Source organism: Ranitomeya imitator, chromosome 1 (assembly GCF_032444005.1).
Source record: "Ranitomeya imitator isolate aRanImi1 chromosome 1, aRanImi1.pri, whole genome shotgun sequence".
Taxonomy (NCBI): domain Eukaryota; kingdom Metazoa; phylum Chordata; class Amphibia; order Anura; family Dendrobatidae; genus Ranitomeya; species Ranitomeya imitator.
Window position 1 is genome coordinate 819,956,823 of NC_091282.1, and position 20,430 is coordinate 819,977,252.

The 20,430-nt window shown below is 43.3% G+C and overlaps 1 protein-coding gene across 1 annotated transcript in view; it reads left to right on the top strand.

Moving 5' to 3' along the window:
• ATP5ME (ATP synthase membrane subunit e) overlaps positions 1–7,204 on the top strand; it is a 28,724-nt gene extending 21,520 nt beyond the window's left edge. The window contains exons 3-4 of the mRNA XM_069740104.1: positions 5,769–5,864; positions 7,034–7,204. Of these exons, the coding sequence (XP_069596205.1) occupies positions 5,769–5,864; positions 7,034–7,059 (122 nt within the window). The 3' untranslated portion in view covers positions 7,060–7,204. The remainder of the gene's footprint in view (positions 1–5,768; positions 5,865–7,033) is intronic.
• Positions 7,205–20,430: the final 13,226 nt, after the last annotated feature.

Here is a 20,430-nt window from a genome sequence, read left to right on the forward strand (position 1 = left end):
GAGTCCCCAATATTTGCATCCGACTTAAAGGAGTTAATCAAATCTCAGGTGGAAGACGCACTCGAAGGGGTTAAAAGCTCAAAAAGAAAACGTAATTCCAGGCATAGATCCCCGAAATTAAGTTCCAGTGAGGAAGATAGCGACCATTCCAGTTCAAACAGTTCACCCTCTTCACCCTCCATCCTCATCCTCGGAGGGGGGTCGCAATTGCTTCCCTATTGTAGAAACAGATGCCTTTGTAAAAGTGGTTAGGGCAACAAAGGGGCTGGTAGAGCCTCGGGCCAAAAAAACGGCACAAGATTTGATGTTTGGTGGCCTAGAACAAAAAAAAAAAAACGGAGGGCGTTTCCATTAAATGAGAAAATACAATCTCTAATAGGAAAGGAATGGAAAAGGCCAGATAAAAAAGTTCTCTTAACCCCAAAGAGAAAATACCCCTTCGATGATCCTGCGTGTTCTTTCTGGGGAAAAGCGAAAAAACTAGACGTTGCTATTGCAAAAGCGTCTAAAAAACATTTGCCTTCCCTTTTGAAGACATGGGGACCCTGAAGGACCCTATTGACAAGGCAGAGGTATTCTTAAAAGGCTCTTGGGAGGCGGCCGGAGGAGGATTGAAACCAGCTGTAGCCGTTACATGCACTGCCAGAGCATTAATGGTGTGGCTAGACCACCTAGAGTCACAGTTAAAACATAAATCTCCAAAAGAATCACTTTTTGACTCGATCTCAATTATGAAAGGAGCAGCTGCGTTCTTAGCGGATGCCTCTGATGACTCGGTTAGTCTAGCGGCAAGATCTGCTTCTTTTTCAAATGTGGCAAGAAGGGCTTTATGGCTCAAGAGCTGGCCGGGAAACAAAATCCAAGCTATGCTCCATTCCCTGTGAAGGGGAATTCTTATTTGGGCCAACCCTAGATGACATTCTTGAAAAGGCAGGGGATAAGAAAAAGGCCTTCCCAGGGTTTCCAAACCAGTCCTATAGATGGCCCTTTCGGGGCTGAAGATTTATGTGCAGGAAGCCCCCTACAAACAAAAAGAGGGTTGGGAAGACAAAAGATATAAGGGAAAAGGCTTCATGTTGAATAAACCTGAAAACAAAAAACAACCCCAATGAGGGTGTGCCCCAGGTGGGAGGGAGGTTAACCCACTTTCTTTCAGCATGAGAAAAGATTTCGGGGAGTGTATGGGTATTAAACATAATAAGAACAGGCTGAAGCTAAAATTCCACACTGTCCCATCACTTTGTCATAACCCCCGCAAAGGAAAATAGAGGCCAAACAACTAGCCCTTCAGAAAGTACAGACTCTTTTGACAAAAAACGTCCTGCAGGAAGTCCTACAAGAGGAGAAAGGCACTGGGTTTTACTCCCCTCTGTTTCTCTGGACAAAACAGGATGGAATTTACAGGACAATTATAAACTTGAAAAAAATTAACTAATTCTTGGTGACGGAAAGTTTCAAAATGGAAACAATAAAAACTTGTGTGAGAACTCTTTATCCCTCTTGTTTCATGAGTGTCATCGATTTTAAAGGATGCATATTACCATGTACCAATCCATTTAGATCACCAGAGATTCCTCAGGGTGGCGGTAATGATGCAAGGGGAGTTAAAACCATTACCAATTCAAAGCCCTCCCCTTTGGCCTTGCCATAGCCCCGAGGGTTTTTACGAAACTGCTGGCGGAGGTCATGGCTCACATAAGAGAGCAAGATATACTAATAGTCCCATATCTGGATGACCTCCTGGTAACTGGCAAGTCCTCTCTCCATTGCAGTCAACAGTTGGACAAAGTGATGACATCCCTGACAAGTCTAGGTTGGATGTTGAACCTAGCAAAGTCCAGAACTACCCCATCCCAAGTACAGCAGTACTTAGGAATAATGATAGACTCAGACAAGAATGCCGTATGCCTGAAGGGAAAATTTCAAACATGACACAGTTAGTAGCTCAACTGAGGGGATCCCAGGTCATCACCTTGCGCAAAGCGATGTCCATACTAGGATCAATGACGGCCTGTATCCCAGCGGTCCAATGGGCCCAAAGTCATACCAGGGACCTACAATGGGAGATACTAGAAGCAGAGCCTCGCTTAAAAGGGAATTTAGAAAAGCGTTTAAAAATCTCCTCAAAAACAATACATTCCCTAGCTTGGTGGGTGCATCCGGGCAACCTAGCGAGAGGCGTCCCTTGGGTATGGCCAATATCTATAACTCTGACCACAGTCGCAAGTCCCTGGCGCTGGGGGGCTCATGTAGACAATCGGATTGCTCCGGGTCCTTGGTCGGAAGAGCAAAAACTCGTCTCCTCAAATAGGAAAGAACTCCTGGCGGTAGTGTGCCATCAACCACTTTCTAGACTCTCTCCAATCCATCACATAAGGGTGCTCTTGGACAACAAAGTGGTGGTAGCATATTTGAATCACCAATGCTGCACCAGGTCTTGGGCATTGATGGGAGTTACGAGATCCATCCTGCTATTAGCAGAGTCCAACCTAGCCTCTTTATCAGCCGTTCATATCAAGGGCACTGAGAATCGAGCCACAGATTTTATTTTTATTTAAGCCGAACACAGTTGAGGCAAGGGGAGTGTGAATTGATCCAGGGAGTTTTCAACCACATAGTACTGCTTTGGGGTCTCCCGGAAATTGACTTATTCGTGAACAGTCGAAACCCGAAAACTCGCGCTTTCTGTTCACTCGACCCATGGGGGAGCCCAGTGACCCTAGACGCCTTTTCAATTCCCTGGGATTTTCAACTGGCCTATGCTTTTCCCCCAATAGTGTTAATTCTCTTAGTGTTGAGGAAGATTCGGGAGGACAGGGCAAGGGTAATTATGATGGCACCTTTTTGGCCGAAAAGAGCATGGTTTCTGTGGCTACGGATAATGTCCATAACAGACCCTTGGGTTCTTCCAGACATCCTGAATATTCTGTCTCAGGGGCCGGTGAATCATCCACAAGTAAAAAACTAAAATATGACTGCCTGGAATTTGAAAGGGATCTTCTGATTAAGAAGGGATTCTCTGCAAACCTAGTTTCTACTCTCCTTTCAAGTAGGAAACCTGTCACTACTAGGGCATACGCGAAGGTTTGGAGGAGATTTTTGTCAGTCTCAGGTGCCAGTTTATCCGGGGAGATCCTAATCAAAGAAGTGCTAGAGTTCCTTCAGAAGGGGTTGGAAAAGGGGTTAGCAACAAGCACACTTAAAGTTCAAGTAGCAGCTTTAGGAGCCCTTTACAATTACGACTTAGCGGGGAATCACTGGGTAATGAGGTTTATTAAAGCCTCAGGTAGATCTAGACCCATTTTCCACCGCACTACACCTCCCTGGGATCTAAACTTGGTACTCCCTGCATTGACCAAGGCACCCTTCGAGCTGTTGTCACAAGCCTCTCTAAAACTCGTGTCCCTCAAAATCTCTCTGCTCGTAACACTAACATCAGCTCGCTCGCAGGATTAGTGATATACAGGCTGTGTCTGTCGGTGGCGGATCCCTCTCTCCGTGGTGCCGTCATGGGATCAGAGAAATACTGTTATCGGTAAGTAACTACAATTTTTTTTCCAGCTCTTGAGCTCTGCTAAAAACTTAGCAGCGACTAAATAAAATATAACTAGTGATGAGTGAGTATACTCGTTGCTCGGATGGTCTCCAAGTATGTGACTGCTCGGAGATTTAGTTTTTGTCTACGCAGCTGCATGATTTACGGCTGTTGGCCAGCATAAGTACATGTGGGGGTTGCCTGGTTGCTAGGGAATCCCCACATGTAATCAAGCTGCCTAGTAGGCGCAAATTATGCAGCGGTGGTGACAAACTAAATCTCTGAGCACTCACAAATACTCGGAGATCACCCGCCAGACTGCCTCTCTGTAAAAAGTGACTTCCGGGTCCCCGTGCTTGGAACGCAAGCGTGGACGGTTGACATCACCCAGTGAGCAGGGCCGAATGTCACAAGGCCTTCCCAAACCGAGCATGCGTGAACTGAGTGCCGAGATGAAGCAGCCGTGGATGTGAAAGGTATGCAGGGCTGTGACACGGAGGGAGGAGAAGGGTCGTTGAATAATCAGACTTACTGAAAAATCATTATTAGAATTGCTGGGATGGCAGGACCATGATGTGAAAAGGTTAAGTAACTATAACTTAAATAAGTGTATAAATAAGGGAATCTAAAGAAATGTAAGGGCATCACAAAATAGAGCAAAATATTGCAATCCTGTCTGCCTGTGAGCTGGAAGCTGAGGAACCTGCACATGTCAGGTATAATCACACACAGCTTTGCAGTGAGATCAGGAGAGCAGAGCGCCCATTATGGTACACACGATCAGTAAACGCTGCCGGTCGGATGCTGTGTACTTGTGCAGCGTCCAACTTGCAGTGTCCACATGTTACAGCATAGTGCCCACTATGCGTGCGCAGACGCCCAGGGATCACCTGTGGATACGGAGATGTGGCACGTCTTTCCAGTCCGCAATATGTCTATTTATCTTGCGGAAACGCGAGTCTCCGCAAGATAAATCTCACCCTTACAACGTATTGGATGCGGTGATTCCACACGGTTCAGTGATCAGAGGATTCACCTGCGTTCAATAGCCGGAAACACTTTGGACACAGCGAACATGTTCTGCCTCCAAAGCACTGCCAATTCCTGAACATGTGCACATACCCTTACACATCACACTAGTAACTCTCCCGTCGTGTAAACTAAGCTCTGGAGGCAGAGCTACTGTATCTTCCAGTAAGTGTCCTCCCCCGAGCCTGGAAGAGATAATTTTTCATAAAGAGTTCTCCACAACAAGGCATCTGATGAGGCATACAGGTATCACTCTCCCCAGCAGTCTATAACCTGTGTGCCCATATTAATAGTTTACATGGGTCAGATGTGGTGGCAGATGCTTTTTCCCGCAAAACACAAGCGTTCTGCAAACGTTTTTAGCTTGCAGAATGCTTACATTTTCCAAGCGATTTGAAGCATCGCTTGTAAAAATGATTCACAGGTGTGACCAACTTTTTACTATTGATGTTGCCTATGCATCATCAATAGTAAAAGATAGAATGTTAAAAATAATTTTTTAAAAATATGGTTATGCTCACCTTCCGACAGCCCCCGATCTCCTCAGCGGCGCTGCCGGTACGTTCCATTCCCAGGGATGCTTTGCGCAAAGGACCTTTGTGACGTCGCGTGACCGCAACATCATCCCAGGTCTTTTGCACAATGCATCCCTGGGAACGGAAGCCCCCGGTGGGCCGTTGGAAGGTGAGAATAACCATATTTTTTATTTTAATTCCTTTTTTTTTTTTTTTTTTACAGAAATATGGTTCCCAAGGGTCTGGAGGAGAGTCTCCTCCAGATCCTGGGTACCAGCCGCACATGAAGCGCTCACTTTACGCCTGGTGGGCATAGCCACATGCGTAAAGTGAGCATTTCAATGCAATCCTATGGCTGCGGAATCGCCGTGATTCCGCAGAAATAATGATCATGCTGCGGATTTTACCGCTATGCGATTCCGCATCGGGAAAATCCGCAGCATGGGCACAGCAACTGCGGAATCCCATAGAATTGCATGAGAATGCGGTTTTTATGCGTTTCCGCTGCAGCAAAAAAAAACGTGGCAGAAATGCATGAAAAAAAATGCACCGTGGGTACACAGCCTTAAGGTAAATAACAGAGCTCTAATATGTCTGTTCTTCCCTGTACTGTTCTATGCTGTATATTGCTGCTTAGTAGTTTATTTCTTAGTATTTCTATTTGTCACTTTTATCTTTAATCTATCTAGCCTATTTAAAGCCATATGCTGAGGAGGATAGAAGGATAGAAGCTGAGGAAAAAAAGAAGCAGGAGGAAGCGGCACGCATTGCAAGAGAATTGGCAGGTGGGTAATGTACTTTGCTAGAGGGGCTTGCCCCAACACAACAGCTCGCTGTCAGCCAGGCTTTTCTCCTGCAGCTAACGTTGGAAATATCATAATGAAACACCATCCGCGAAGCATGAACTGGCCATGGGCTAACTGCCGCAAACCTCATAGGCATATATGTGGCTGTTCAGTTTGGGAGAGGAGATGTGGTCTGTGATTCATGGCCGTCTGAATTCTACTCTAAAATAAGTTTTCATTTGTTGACTCACGACATTTGGAACCTCAGCAAGGCATCTTGTGATGGTGGGTTTTCTATTTCACCAATTCTCGCCTTACATCCGGTCAGCAGGGTAAAGGTTGCTCTACGGCGGTTCTTGGGTCTTACTGTTTCCAAACTACTACTGCTCTAAACCTCTTGTCTACTGACATTAGGGCAGTCAATACTAAAGGTCCTCTGACAGTTCTACAGTCTGTTACACTGCTCACAGTAGCATATATTTAAATTACGCCGTGTGCAAAATCTTAACCAAGTAAGTATTGATTGACGCGAAGCATGATCCCTATAAGTCACACTTCCAGGAGTTAATAGAAGTTAGCATATTTTGTCCTAACATGCGGTTTAACTATATAGATGCCACTCATCTTTGGTTGGGGGAAGCCAGGCTCACTCTGTTCACCAGCTTGTACAACTTGTAACACAAAAATCACACTTTCTATGCTCTACAGCCAGGTATGCCTGTGCGGCTGTGCCAAGATCAGTCGTGGATAATGGAGAAATCTGCTTGTGTTCATCGCAAAATGACTGGAGTTCTGACAAACCGTTCTGATCTGGATTCAGATGCAGATGCCCATGTTCACCTTTGTGTGCCACCGCATTCTTTTTTTCATTTTGACACCGCATGTTGATGAATGGGCCTCACTACCAGTTCTATTAAGTCCATGAAAAAATTAGTATGGCCCTGATTCTTTTAATTTTCTTTCCGATCTCCACATAACACTAAAATAAGTCACTTCTGTTGCTAAACCAGAAAATGCTCCCACCAGGGAAATATAATAACTTGTGTGGAAAATTCTCAACAGTAGCAAGCCTCACTGGTTCTATACATGAATGGCCAGTTACTTATGACTGTTACGTTTTATTGAATGATGCATAGTAAAATATTGTGATCTTTCTTGTTTTACTACAGCCCAAGAAGATACCATTCTCAAGTGATAATTCTAGCAACATCTTCAGCAACCCTCCCCGGGACACTGCAGTCACCTACTGTTGTTGCATAAATTGTTCAAAGAACAGCTTTTGTAAATGCACCTCCAATTTATGTGACCCATGTAATAAACATTTTACTTCTCCAAATGCAGCTGTTTGTGAATAGTCTAGATTATTTAAAAGCTGTTTGCTAATGAAATGTATTTAGTTTAAGGGTATGTGCACACGTCCGAATTTTTAGCGTTTTTTTTGCGGAATTTCGCCATAAAAACGCTATAAATCCGGTAAAAAAACGCTAACATTATGCATCCTATCTTTTAAAATGCATTCCGCATTTTTTGTGCATATGTTAGCCTTTTTTTCCCGCAAAAAATCCGGACATGCTCTATCTTTTTCCGGATTTTCTGTGGATTTCCTATCAAAAAGGACATTCAGGAAAATTAAAAAAAAAAAAAAAAACGCTAAAAATCCGCAAAAAAATCAGCGCAAAAAACGCGCAAATTCTGCGAGAAATCCGCGCGAAAAAAGCACGCGGATTTCTGGCAGAATTCTCAGGATTTTGTCAGGAAAAAATCCTGACGTGTGCACATACCCTAAGGGGTGAGACAATTAACTTTCTCGAGAGGCGTCATGAGAAACTTGCACTGCTGTGGAGCGCCGAACAATCAGTTCAACTTAAAGGGACAGTCAGAAACCAAAGCAGAGTGTCATTCTGAATGTCTAATTTAGTAATCTAATCTCCTTTTCTAATATACTGTACTTCAGGTACAGATTTTCTAACCTCCCCTCTCCTGTCTGACTTCCTGACAGTTTTTTTTTTTTTTTTAACTCCCCAATAGCATTTTGTTTGTGAATTCCCATTGCATGCTAAGAATCAGTCACTGCTGCAGCCTCTGCTTCCTCCCTGAAACAAAGTGGCATTATTGACTTCTGTTTCTGGGTTTGGGCTAGTTCTGGTACCCCTGGGCAAAATTACTGTTGTTGTGAACAGATAAGCAAGTTGAAGATGAAATGATCTCTAAAAGGCCTAAAGTTAAAGATATTACTTTTCCTATGTATTTTATGCATTCAAAATAAATATTTTATCTTTTACATTTTAAAAATTACAAAAGGGAAAATGGGTCGATTTCAAAAGTTTCGGCAACCTTGTAGATTTGTGTGCTCAGATAACTGACGACGTTCAGACCCTAATTAACCTGTTAGTGTTCATGCTTGTTCACTATCGTAGTTAGGAAAGGCCAATTGATGAATTTCCCAGCTTTATAAACTTGTCCCCAAAAAATTCAGCTATGAGCTCTTCTAAGCAGCTGTCAAGCACTCTGACAATGAAAACGGGGGAGACCCACACGGGATAAGGCTATAAGAAGATGGCAAAGAATTTTCAAGATGGCCTTTCCTCAGTTTGAAATGGAAGTTAGCAGAAAGAGTGGAGGACAAGACAAGGTCTGGAAGACCAAGCAAAATTTCAGTGAGAGCTGCTCATAGGATTGAAAATCGGAACCTCTAAAACAACCAAAAGAAACAATTGGAGCACTTTAATTCAATAAATTGCAAATTTTATTTCACTAATAAAATACAATTAATCACAATGAGAACAAAATATAAGAGGTAAATTCTAAGATCACAATGCAGTACCTAGCAGTATGCAGGCTAGTAATTGTAAGTACGTACAGAATACATACAAGAGTTGCTGTACAAACGATAGATACTCTCATGAAAGGAAATTAATCCCTAAAAAGAATAAATCGGTTTAAAAACACAGCCCTTGTAAGATCAGAGTGGAGAGAGATGGTTAGACTCATGATCCAAAACCCTTGCAGGTCACTTATAAAGAGGTAAGTCATTTGTAAATACAGTGTCTTTAGATTTCATGTGGAGCCATCACATCCATTCCTAGACTGACCAAGCAATGTGAATCGTAACATAAGTGAAGACCGCTTACCCGTAAAGTGTGGTATTCCAGGGGTCTGGGAAGAAATAGTGTTTGATTTATCAAAACAAGGTGCTGACTAGGTGAAGTGTCTGTATTTAATTTCTCTGACAAGTGTAGCGCTGGCCGTATTGGCATAGTCAATAATACTGCACTTAACCCCTTAACGTCCAATGACTGATCTGTTTGGTGCAGCTATGGCGATGAACCCACACCTTTTCTGGCACATGACAGCTGATATGATAAGCTGTCATGTGCCCCTGGGGGGGGGATTTGTGATCCTCCCCTGGCTGTTAACCTGTCAAATGCTGCTGTTAAACTCTGACAGAGGCATTTAAAACATGCTTCTGGCAAGCGTTCCGGAAATCTGTGACCCCGTCACGTGATGGTGACATGACAACCAGAGGTCTCCTGCAGACCTCTATGGTTGTCACTGATTGCTATGAGCGTATGCCGGTGGTCGGCACTCATAGCAAGTGAGTAATTCTGCTACATACAAGTGATCTGATCATCGCCTATATGTAGCAGAGCTGATCGGGTTGTGGCAGCTTCTAGTCTCCCATGGAAACTATTAAAGGATGCCAAAAGTAAAAAAAAAAAATATTAACCCCTTTCTGACCTCGGACGGGATAGTACGTCCGAGGTCAGAACCCCCGCTTTGATGCGGGCTCCGGCGGTGAGCCCACATCAAAGCCGGGACATGTCAGCTGTTTTGTACAGCTGACATGTGCCCGCACTAGCGGCGGGTGAAATCGCGATTCACCCGCCGCCATTAACTAGTTAAATGCTGCTGTCGAACGCTGACAGCGGCATTTAACTGGCGCTTCCAGCCAGGCGGCTGGAAATGAGCGCATCGCTGACCCCCGTCACATGATCGGGGGTCAGCAATGCTTCTGTATAGTAACCATAGAGATCCTTGAGACCTCTATGGTTATTGATCCCCGGTAGCTGTGAGTGCCACCCTGTGGCGCTCATAGCACACCTGCATTTCTGCTGCATAGCAGCGATCTGATGAGGCTGTTGAAGCATGGTAAAAGTAAAAAAAAGTTAAAAAAGTGAAAAAAATAAAATATAAGTTTAAAATCACCCCAAATAAAATCAATAAAAAAATCAAACCTACACATATTTGGTATTGCCGCGTTCAGAATCGCTCGATCTATCAAAAAAGAAGCATTAACCTGATCGCTAAACAGCGTAGCGAGAAAAAAATTCAAAACGCCAGAATTGTTTTTTTTTTTGTCGCCGCGACAACGGGCGATCAACAGAACGTATCTGCACCAAAATGGTATCATTAAAAACGCCAGCTCGGCCCGCAAAAAATAAGCCCTCAACCGACCCCAGATTAAGAAAAATGAAGACGCTACGGGTATCGTAAAATGGCACAATTTATTTTTTTTTTTAGCAAAGTTTGGAATTTTTTTTCACCACTTAGACACCTAACATGACTAGGTTATTTTTTATGAACTCGTAATGACCTAGAGCAGTGTTCCCCAAGTCCGGTCCTCAAGAGCCACCAACAGGTCATGTTTTCAGTATTTCCATAGTAGTGCACAGGTGATAATTGCATCACCTGCACAGGCAATAATTCCATCACCTGTGCAATACTCAGGAAATCCTGAAAACATGACCTGTTGGTGGCTCTTGAGGACCGGACTTGGGGAACACTGACCTAGAGAATCACAATGGCAGGTCAGTTTTAGCATTTCATGAACCTAGCAAAAAAAACAAACAAAAAACAAATGTGGGATTGCACTTTTTTGCAATTTCACCGCACTTGGAAATTTTTTTCCCGTTTTCTAGTACACGACATGCTAAAACCAATGATGTTGTTCAAAAGTACAACTCGTCCCGCAAAAAATAAGCCATCACATGGCCGTATTGACGGAAAAATAAAAAAGTTATGGCTCTGGGAAGGAGGGGAGCGGAAAACGGAAAATCCCACGGTCATGAAGGGTTAATAATTTATATAGCACCAACATATTCCGCAGCGCTTTACAGTTTTTGCACACGTTTTCATCGCTGTCCCCATTGGGGCTCACAATCTAAATATAAAAAGAATTAATCCAATCGTTAAACGGCATAGCGAGACAAATCTAAACTCCAGAAATAGTTGTTTTTTGTTTTGTTTTTTTTGGTCGCTGCAACATTGCAATGAAATGCAATAAAAAAAAAAAAATAAAAAAAAAATTTATATACACAACAAAATGGTATCAGTAAAAACGTCAGCTCAGCGCCCAAAAAATAAGCTCTCACCCGGCCCCAGATCTCCAAAAAATAAAGACGCTACGGGTCTCGGAAAATGGCAACTTTTTTTTCTTTTTACGAACTTGGATTTTATTTTTTTTTTTCATTACTTAAATTAAAAAAGAACCTAGACATCTTTGGTGTCTATTAACTCGTAATGACGTGGAGAATCATAATGGCTGGTCAGTTTTAGCATTCAGTGAACATGGTGAAAAAAATCCAAAAAGCAATTGAGGAATTGCACTTTTTTTTTTGCAATTTCACCGCATTTGCAATTTTTTTTTCCCGTTTTCCAGTAAATTTATATGGTAAAACCAATGGTGTCATTCAAAAGTACAACTCGTCCTGCAAAACAACAAGCCCTCACATGGCCATATTGACGGAAAAATAAAGTTATGGCTGTGGGAAGTAGGGGAGCAAAAAATGTAAACTCAAAAACATAAATACCCCTTGTCCTTAAAGGGTTAATCAAAAGCCTACAGATGGTAAGATGATAATGGGCAAGTATAGAGGCGTAAAACCACATTAACATAGGACACAAAGAGAAAATGCAAGTGTTTTGTAAAAATATTGATGAAAAGTGGCAAAATAATGTAAGAAAAATATGAATGAATAATAAAAAATAAAATGAATAAAAAAAATCTAAATTGAAAAAGTAATAGAAAATTAAAAACTGCAAAAAATTAAAATTATGCACATATTAATAAAGAAAAAAAAAAGGAAAAGATGAAAAAAGTGACTTGACAATGAAATAAGTGCATAAATGAAGAAAGATGGGTGTTGTAGTCCCAGCTTCCCTAATGAACGTTTCTGCAGAAGATTGAGCAGCTCTGCCAACAAGGAGCTCAGCAGCGCATCCACCAATGAGAAAATGGCAACCACGGGGTGGAGCTAGAATCAGTGTGTGAATAAGGGCAGACAAAAGGACTGGGTCACAACCAGTGGACACCAGTCTAAGGAAGCCTTTAAATGTCATTTCCAGCTCAGGAGAGGGAGGCCACACCCCAGCTTGCACAGAATGCAAAAATACAAAGAAAAAACACAAATTGAGCTTGCCTTGCGCAGGCGTGTACTATGGAGGACAGAGAATGAACTTCAATCCAATATTGCAGCCAGCAGGTAAGGAAAGGGTGAATCAAACACCCGAAAACCCGCCTCTATGGCTGAAGATTGTTCCCTCCAAATTCAGGTGACAGAGTCCCTTTAAGCCCTAGTCGGGCAAGGATCTCACCTTTCAGTTTCCCATAGTCCTGGGCATCCTCCTGACTGAGGTTTTCTGAGTGTCTCCCATCAGGAATGGAGCCACCATCTTTGAACGCTCTGCTGTGCGTTCAAAGATGGTGAAAAAGGTTTCCACGTCATCCCTCGGACTAAACTTCCTGAACGCTGACCAAACTCACGCCTCAGAATGGAACGGGGTCGGTAATGAGGGTGTCTCTCGCAGGGCCGCAATCTGCTGTAGAATCAGATTGTTAGTCATCTTCTGTTGCTGGTACAGCAGCTGATGTTGCAGTTGCAGTTGCTCCTGCTGTTACCACTGAAACTGCAGCTGCTGCATGAGGGTTAACTGATTTAGTATTTCCTCCATCATGTCGGCAGGCCTGAGCTGTAGTATTGCAGGCTTGACCACTGACATGCAGCTTGCTTTGGGGTATGCCTCACACTACCCACATTCTACACTATACACTGTGTGCAGAATTATTAGGCAAGTTGTATTTTAGAGGATATGTTCTCAATCAACCCAAAAGACTCCTAAATATCAAAGCTTAATATTTTTGGAGCTGGAGTGTTTTTTTTTTTAGATATGGCTATCTTAGGAGGATATCTATTTGTGCAGGTAACTATTACTAATTGCAGAATTATTAGGCAACTTTATAAAAACCAAATATATTCCCATCTCACTTGTTTATTTTCACCAGGTAAACCAACATAACTGCACAAAATTTAGAAATTAAACATTTCTGACATGCAAAAACAAAACCCCCAAAAATGAGTGACCAATATAGCCACCTTTCTTTATGATGACACTCAACAGCCTTCCATCCATAGATTCTGTCAGTTGCTGATCTGTTTATGATCAACATTGCGTGCAGCAGCCACCACAGCCTCACAGACACTGTTTCGAGAGGTGGACTGTTTTCCCTCCCTGTAGATCTCACATTTTATGAGGGATCACAGGTTCTCTATGGCAGGGGTGTCAAACTGAATTCCTCGAGGGCTGCAAACAGGTCATGTTTTCAGGATTTCCATGTACTGCACAGGTGATAATTTAATCACCAACTCATTATTTGTGTAGGTGATTAAATTATCACCTGTGCAGTACAAGGAAATCCTGAAAACATGACCTGTTTGCAGCCCTCGAGGAATTCAGTTTGACACCCCTGCTATATGGGGTTCAGATCACGTGAACAAGGGAGCCATGTCATTATTTTTCCTTCTTTGAGACCTTTACTGGCCAGCCACGCTGTGGAGTAGTTGGAGGCATGTGATGGAGCATTGTCCTGCATGAAAATCATGTTTTTCTTGAACGATACTGACTTCTTCCTGTACCACTGCTAGAAGTTGTCTTCCAGACTCTGGCAGTAGGTCTGGGAGTTGAGCTTCACTCCATCCTCAGCTCAAAAAGGTCCCACAAGTTCATCTTTGATGATACCAGCCCATACAGTACCCCACCTCCACCTTGCTGGCGTCTGAGTCGGAGTGGAGCTCTCTGCCCTTTACTGATCCAGCCTCTGGCCCATCTATCTGGCCCATCAAGAGTCACTCTCATTTCATCCATTCATAAAACCTTTGAAAAGTCCGTCTTAAAGGGAACCCGTCACCCCCAAAATCGAAGGTGAGCTAAGGCCACCAGCATCAGGGGCATATCTACAGCATTCTGTAATGCTGTAGATAAGCCCCCGATGTATCCTGAAAGATGAGAAAAAGGTTATATTATACTCACCCAGGTCCGGTCCGAAGGGCGCCGTGGTCCGGGGCCTCCCATCTTCTTACGATGACGTCCTCTTCTTGTCTTCACGCTGTGGCTCCGCTGCAGGCATACTTTGTCTGCCCTGTTGAGGGCAGAGCAAAGTACTGCAGTGCGCAGGCACCGGGAAAGGTCAGAGAAGCTCGGCGCCTGTGCACTGCAGTACTTTGCTCTGCCCTCAACAGGGCAGACAAATTACGCCAGAGCCGAAGCGTGAAGATAAGAAGAGGGCGTCATACTAAGAAGATGGGAGGCCCTGGACCGCGACGCCCATCGGACCAGACCGCCCACCCGCGTGAATATAATCTGACCTCTTTTCCTCATCTTTCAGGTTACATCGGGGGCTTATCTACAGCATTACAGAATGCTTTAGATAAGCCCCTGATGCCAGTGGGCTCAGCTCACCTTCGATTTTGGGGGTGATAGGTTCCCTTTAAGACATTTCTTGGCCCAGTCTTGACGTTTTATCTTATGTTTCTTGTTCAAAGGTGGTCGTTTTTTCAGCCTTCCTTACCTTGGCCATGTCCCTGAGTATCCACACCTTGTGCTTTTTGTTACTCCAGTAACGTTGCAGCTCTGAAATATGGCAAAACTGGTGGCAAATGGCATCTTGGCAGCTTCATGCTTGATTTTCCTCAATTCATGGGCAATTATTGTGCGCATTTTTTGCCCAACACGCTTCTTGCGACCCTGTTGGCTATTTACCATGAAACACTTGATGGTTCGGTGATCACGCTTCAAAAGTTTGGCAATTTCAAGACTGCTGCATCCCTCTGCAAGACATCTCACAATTTTGGACTTTACAGAGCCCCTCAAATCTCTCTTCTGACCCATTTTGCCAAAGGAAAGGAAGTTGTCTAATAATTAAGCACACCTTATATAGGGTTTTGATGTCATGAGACAACACCCCTCCTCATTACAGAGATGCACATCACCTGATTTACTTAATTGGTAGTTGGCTCTCAAGCCTGGACAGCTTGGAGTAGGACAACATGTATAAAAAGTATCATATGATCAAAATACAACTTGCCTAATAATTCTGCACACAGTGTATGTAGTGCAGCGGTGTTCACACAGTGCAACAGATAGGCAGGGACCACAGAAAGTTCAACATAAAATGTCTTTTATTCCAAAAAACTCACATGAACAGGTAAACGATATCCTCCAGTTCACAGCCGGGTCCTCCAAACAGTCCGGGTCCAAACTGCACTGCCGTATCTCTTGGGCGCATCAGCCGCTGTGAAGTCCCGAGCTCCGTGTTAGGCTGGGATCACACATGCGAGAAACACGTCCGTGTCTCCCATGTGAAAACCAAGCTCTGGCGCCGGCACTTGGGAGCGGAGTGTGAAGGCCGCATAGCAACACATGGAGCCGCACGCTCCGCTCCCAAGTGCCGGCGCCAGAGCTTGGTTTACATAAGCGAGACACGGACGTATTTCTCGCATGTGTGATCCCGGCCTTACCCTCATACAGGCCTGGGTTGCACAGAGTCTCCTGCTCTGCACCTTGCAAAACCCAAAACTGACCCACCCAATACAAAACTGAGTTTAAATGGGATTCGTGGACACAGAGCCACTCCCAAAACCCAGCGTGGAGGGAGGGATTTGCCCCACTACCAAACCTAAAACACAACACACACTGACTCTCATGTCCCGGTATTTAAAATAAACCAGGTGATGATCATATGACCGTGACATCATCCCAGGTCCTGTCAGTACACCTGCCTGTGTCGGCTTTGCAGGTGGAGATATAGTGGGCACCCTCTCACCACTCTATGGATGCACACATAAAACCAGCCCATGTATGCAACTTTAAATTAACCCTCTCAACACATACCAAAAAATGCCAATATACACTGCTCAAAAAATAAAGTAACACTAAAATCCCACATCCTAGATATCACTGAATGAAATATTCCAGTTGTAAATCTTTATTCATTACATAGTGGAATGTGTTGAGAACAGTAAAACCTAAAATTGTTCAATGTAAATCACAACTAATATCCCAAGGAGGTCTGGAGTTGGAATGATGATCAAAATCAAAGTGGAAAATGAAGTTACAGGCTGATCCAACTTCAGAGGAAATGCCTCAATACAAGGAAATGATGCTCAGTAGTGTGTGTGGTCTCCACGTGCCTGTATGACCTCCCTGCAACGCCTGGGCATGCTGCTGATGAGGCAGCGGATGGTCTCCTGAGGGATCTCCTCCCAGACCTGGACTAAAGCATCCGCCAACTCTTGGACAGTGTGGTGCAACGTGACGGTGGATGGTGCGAGACATGATATCCCAGATGTGTTCAATCGGATTCAGGTCTGGGGAACGGGCAGGCCAGTCCATAGCTTCAATGCCTTCATCTTGCAGGAACTGCTGACCCACTCCAGCCACATGAGGTCTGGAATTGTCCTGTATTAGGAGGAACCCAAGGCCAATTGCACCAGCATATAGTCTCACAATGGGTCTGAGGATCTCATCTCGGTACCTAATGGCATTCAGGCTACCTCTGGCGAGCACATGGAGGGCTGTGCGGCCCTCCAAAGAAATGCCACACCATTACTGACCCACTGCCAAACCGGTCATGCTGAAGGATGTTGCAGGCAGCAGATCGCTCTTCATGGCGTCTCCAGACTCTTTCACGTCTGTCACGTGTGCTCAATGTGAACCTGCTTTTATCTGTGAAGAGCACAGGGCGCCAGTGGCGAATTTGCCAATCCTGGTGTTCTGTGGCAAATGCCAAGCGTCCTGCACGGTGTTGGGCTGTGAGCACAACCCCCATCTGTGGACATCAGGACTTAGACCATCCTCATGGGGTCGGTTTCTCATCGTTTGTGTAGACACATGCACATTTGTGGCCTGCTGGAGGTCATTTTGCAGGGCTCTGGCAGTGCTCCTCCTGTTCCTCCTTGCACAAAGGCTGAGGTAGCGGTCCTGCTGCTGGGTTGTTGCCCTCCTATGACCCCCTCCACATCTCCTGGTGTACTGGTACTGGTAGAGCCTCCAGCCTCTGGACACTACTCTGACAGACACAGCAAACCTTCTTGTCACAGCTCACATTGATGTGCCATCCTGGATGAGCTGCACTACCTGGGCCACTTGTGTGGGTTGTAGAGTCCGTCTCATGCTACCACGAGTGTGAAAGCACAACTAACATTCAAAAGTGAGCAAAACATCAGCCAGAAAGCATTGGTACTGAGATATGATCTGTGGTCCCCACCTGCAGAACCACTCCTTTATTGAGTGTGTCTTGTTAATTGCCAATAATTTCCATCTGTTGTCTATTCCATTTGCACAACTGCATGTGAAATTGATTGTCAAACAGTGTTGCTTCCTAAGTGGACAGTTTCACAGAAGTTTGATTTACTTGGAGTTATACTCTGTTGTTTAAGTGTTCCCTTTATTTTTTTGAGCAGTGTATATGATGCCAATATGCGCAGTGACATATATATCCCCTCATATACCGTGCCAGTGACCCTGTCACACTATCTTTATATCTATATATTCTCTATCTATATAGCTATCATCTTTTTCTATCTTTGAGCATCTAACACCTAAACATCTGTCGTGTGTAGTCTTCATTTTATTCCAGTATGTGTCACACGGATGGTGCACATGGATGGCACACGGATAGCACTGGTACTCTTTTTTCCAGTCCCAGAAATATCAGGATGTGTGAAGGGGCTTAGCCAGTTGAAAAAAGATTGATTGTTCTCAGTGGGAGAAGCAGAATAATAATCTTGTAGTCTTGTTAAGATGTCTTTTAATGGCTAACAAAAATTAAATAAGTGATGTTACAAAGCAAGCTTTCTGGACTTCTTAGATCTCTTCATCAGGCATAGTATTATAAAGTATCTGACGAAACACAAATACACAAATATATACTCACAAAGTGAAAAATAGCAGAGATGAGGTACACTGAATGAAGCACAATAACATCTGTAGTACAGTCATTTGTCCACCAGGTGGCACACAAGAGCAGGCATCTACAGTAATACAGCCCAAATATAGTAAGCTAATACATGTCATTGGCACAACTTCAGGAATTTATTTTTTTTGGTTTTCAAGGACAGTTATACAACTGATTGGAAGAATACATGACTTTGAGTCATAGACTATTGACTGTGCAGTACATTAACAAACAGCTAGGCCATGGGTCTACACTTCTTGCTGAGTGCCACATATGTATGAATTTGGTTAGAAAAATAAGTAATGACCTGAATCACAAATCACATAATTGTAGAAGACATAACAGTAGATGTTAAGGCCTGTATCGGTCAATATGCAGTCCAAAAAGGGAGATGTGAGCTCAGCAAACTACATTTGTGTTATGCAATATGTTGGGAGTTTTTACTATACATCTGTGACAAATCTTTCACTTTCCTGCACCCAGAATATGCAAAAAACATACTTTTTTTCTTCCTTTTTTTTACTGTAGGGAAAGGATCGTCAAAGACACTTTCCTCCGAAGGGGCATTTTTGTTTTTTACACAACTGGAGCCCAGATCTGATCCTGCTGTGTGCCTAAGGTGTGATCAGATCAGAACAGAATCCATTTAAAAGGCTACAAAAGTTGGCAATGGTGTCTGGACCTTGCCTTTATTGGGATGTCGAGGTGGAGAGGTCTATGAGCTCTTGCACGGACCAGCTAATAAGCCGCACTTCTCTGTGGAGCATCCATGTATTGCACGGTGGCGATTCATCTGAATGATGCATGTAATTCCATACACTGTGCTCCCAATTATTACACAAATTCCATTTTTCTCTGATTTTCCTAAATGGTCGATGCTTGTGAGTCAGTATAATAATCCAATCATCGGGGTATAAATCACATTGTATTGGACAGACCTCCCAATAATAACTCACAATGCCCTGCTCCAAATTATTAAGCACAACAGAATTACCAACATTTTATAGCTTGTGAAGAAATTAAAATGGTGATTTGCTGAAATCAAAAGCTTTTCCAGTGGAAAAACCTCCTAACAGGCCAAGTTACATGGTAACATAGGACTCCTTTCATATCTCCTTCACGATTTCTGCGACCATTGTACTTGTGAGGTATCGGATGGCTTCTGCTTGATTCTTCTTTTGCATGAAGTCAGAATAGACTTTTGATGTGAATCACCTCCCACCTTCATAGATATGTTGCTTGGGGATACTCAAGATGTTCTCCATAAGGTTGAGGCCCGGGGAGGATGGTGGCCACACCATGAATTTCTATTCTTATGTGCCCATAGCAGCCAATGTTACTCATGTATTCTTTCATGCCAAAAGCGAAAAATGGAGTACTTTTACTATCAATTTTATTGAAAAAAAAAATCCAAGGTAAAAATACAAGATACATCAGAATAATGTTATAAATGTACCAAGAAAAGTCACAGTAAAGGTAAGAGTAAGTAACATAATGCACCGTATTTAATCATCACAGTGGATCCCAAGATTAATAAATGAGTTCCAAAAACATATTATAAAGAAAGTAAATTAATTAGTATATCAAAAACATTGACTAATGGAGTCAGAATATAACTTAAATTCCACTATTTAAAAGAACAGGCAAAGTAAAAGGGAATAATCATGTCAAAATGAATGGTTGATGGATATGTCATCTGTAGAGGTAAATATAGACTCCTCACTGAAATATCTTATGGTAAACAAAATCTGGACCATCCAGGGTTTCACGGCACTCATCAGTAAACAACAGTGATAAAAGATTATTGTTCATGTATGTCTGGGCCCACTGCATCCGTTTCTGCTTGTGAACACTGTTTAGGGGTGGCCATATAGAAGGTTTTTGCTATTTGATGCTTTTCACCAACAGAGAGTTCCTTTTTCCTTCCCATAATGCTTGAAACCTGTGGCCGCTTAATAATATGGAGCGTCCTTCTTAAGTAGTTTTAGTTGCTCTCACCTGGCAAATTAATATTCACAAGTGTTTGAAACTGATCCAAAGAGCCCTGAGACACAATACCATCCATTAGTTTATTTGAAAAACAATTTTTTATCTTAATGATGACACTTAAATCTAATTTGCATCAAAATTTGGAACGCAGTATATTTTCCCTATAGTAGCCAAACTTGTATTAATCAGCTCCTATACTAAAGGGAACCTGTCGGACTGTATGGATTCGAGCCTGGCTACACAATTTTAGCAAGGTATGCATTTCTCTGAAACTCCAGTTGGTTTCATGATCTGGCCAGGAACCATGGACAGAAATACCCTCAGTCGTCTTCTCCTCGCGTCGCT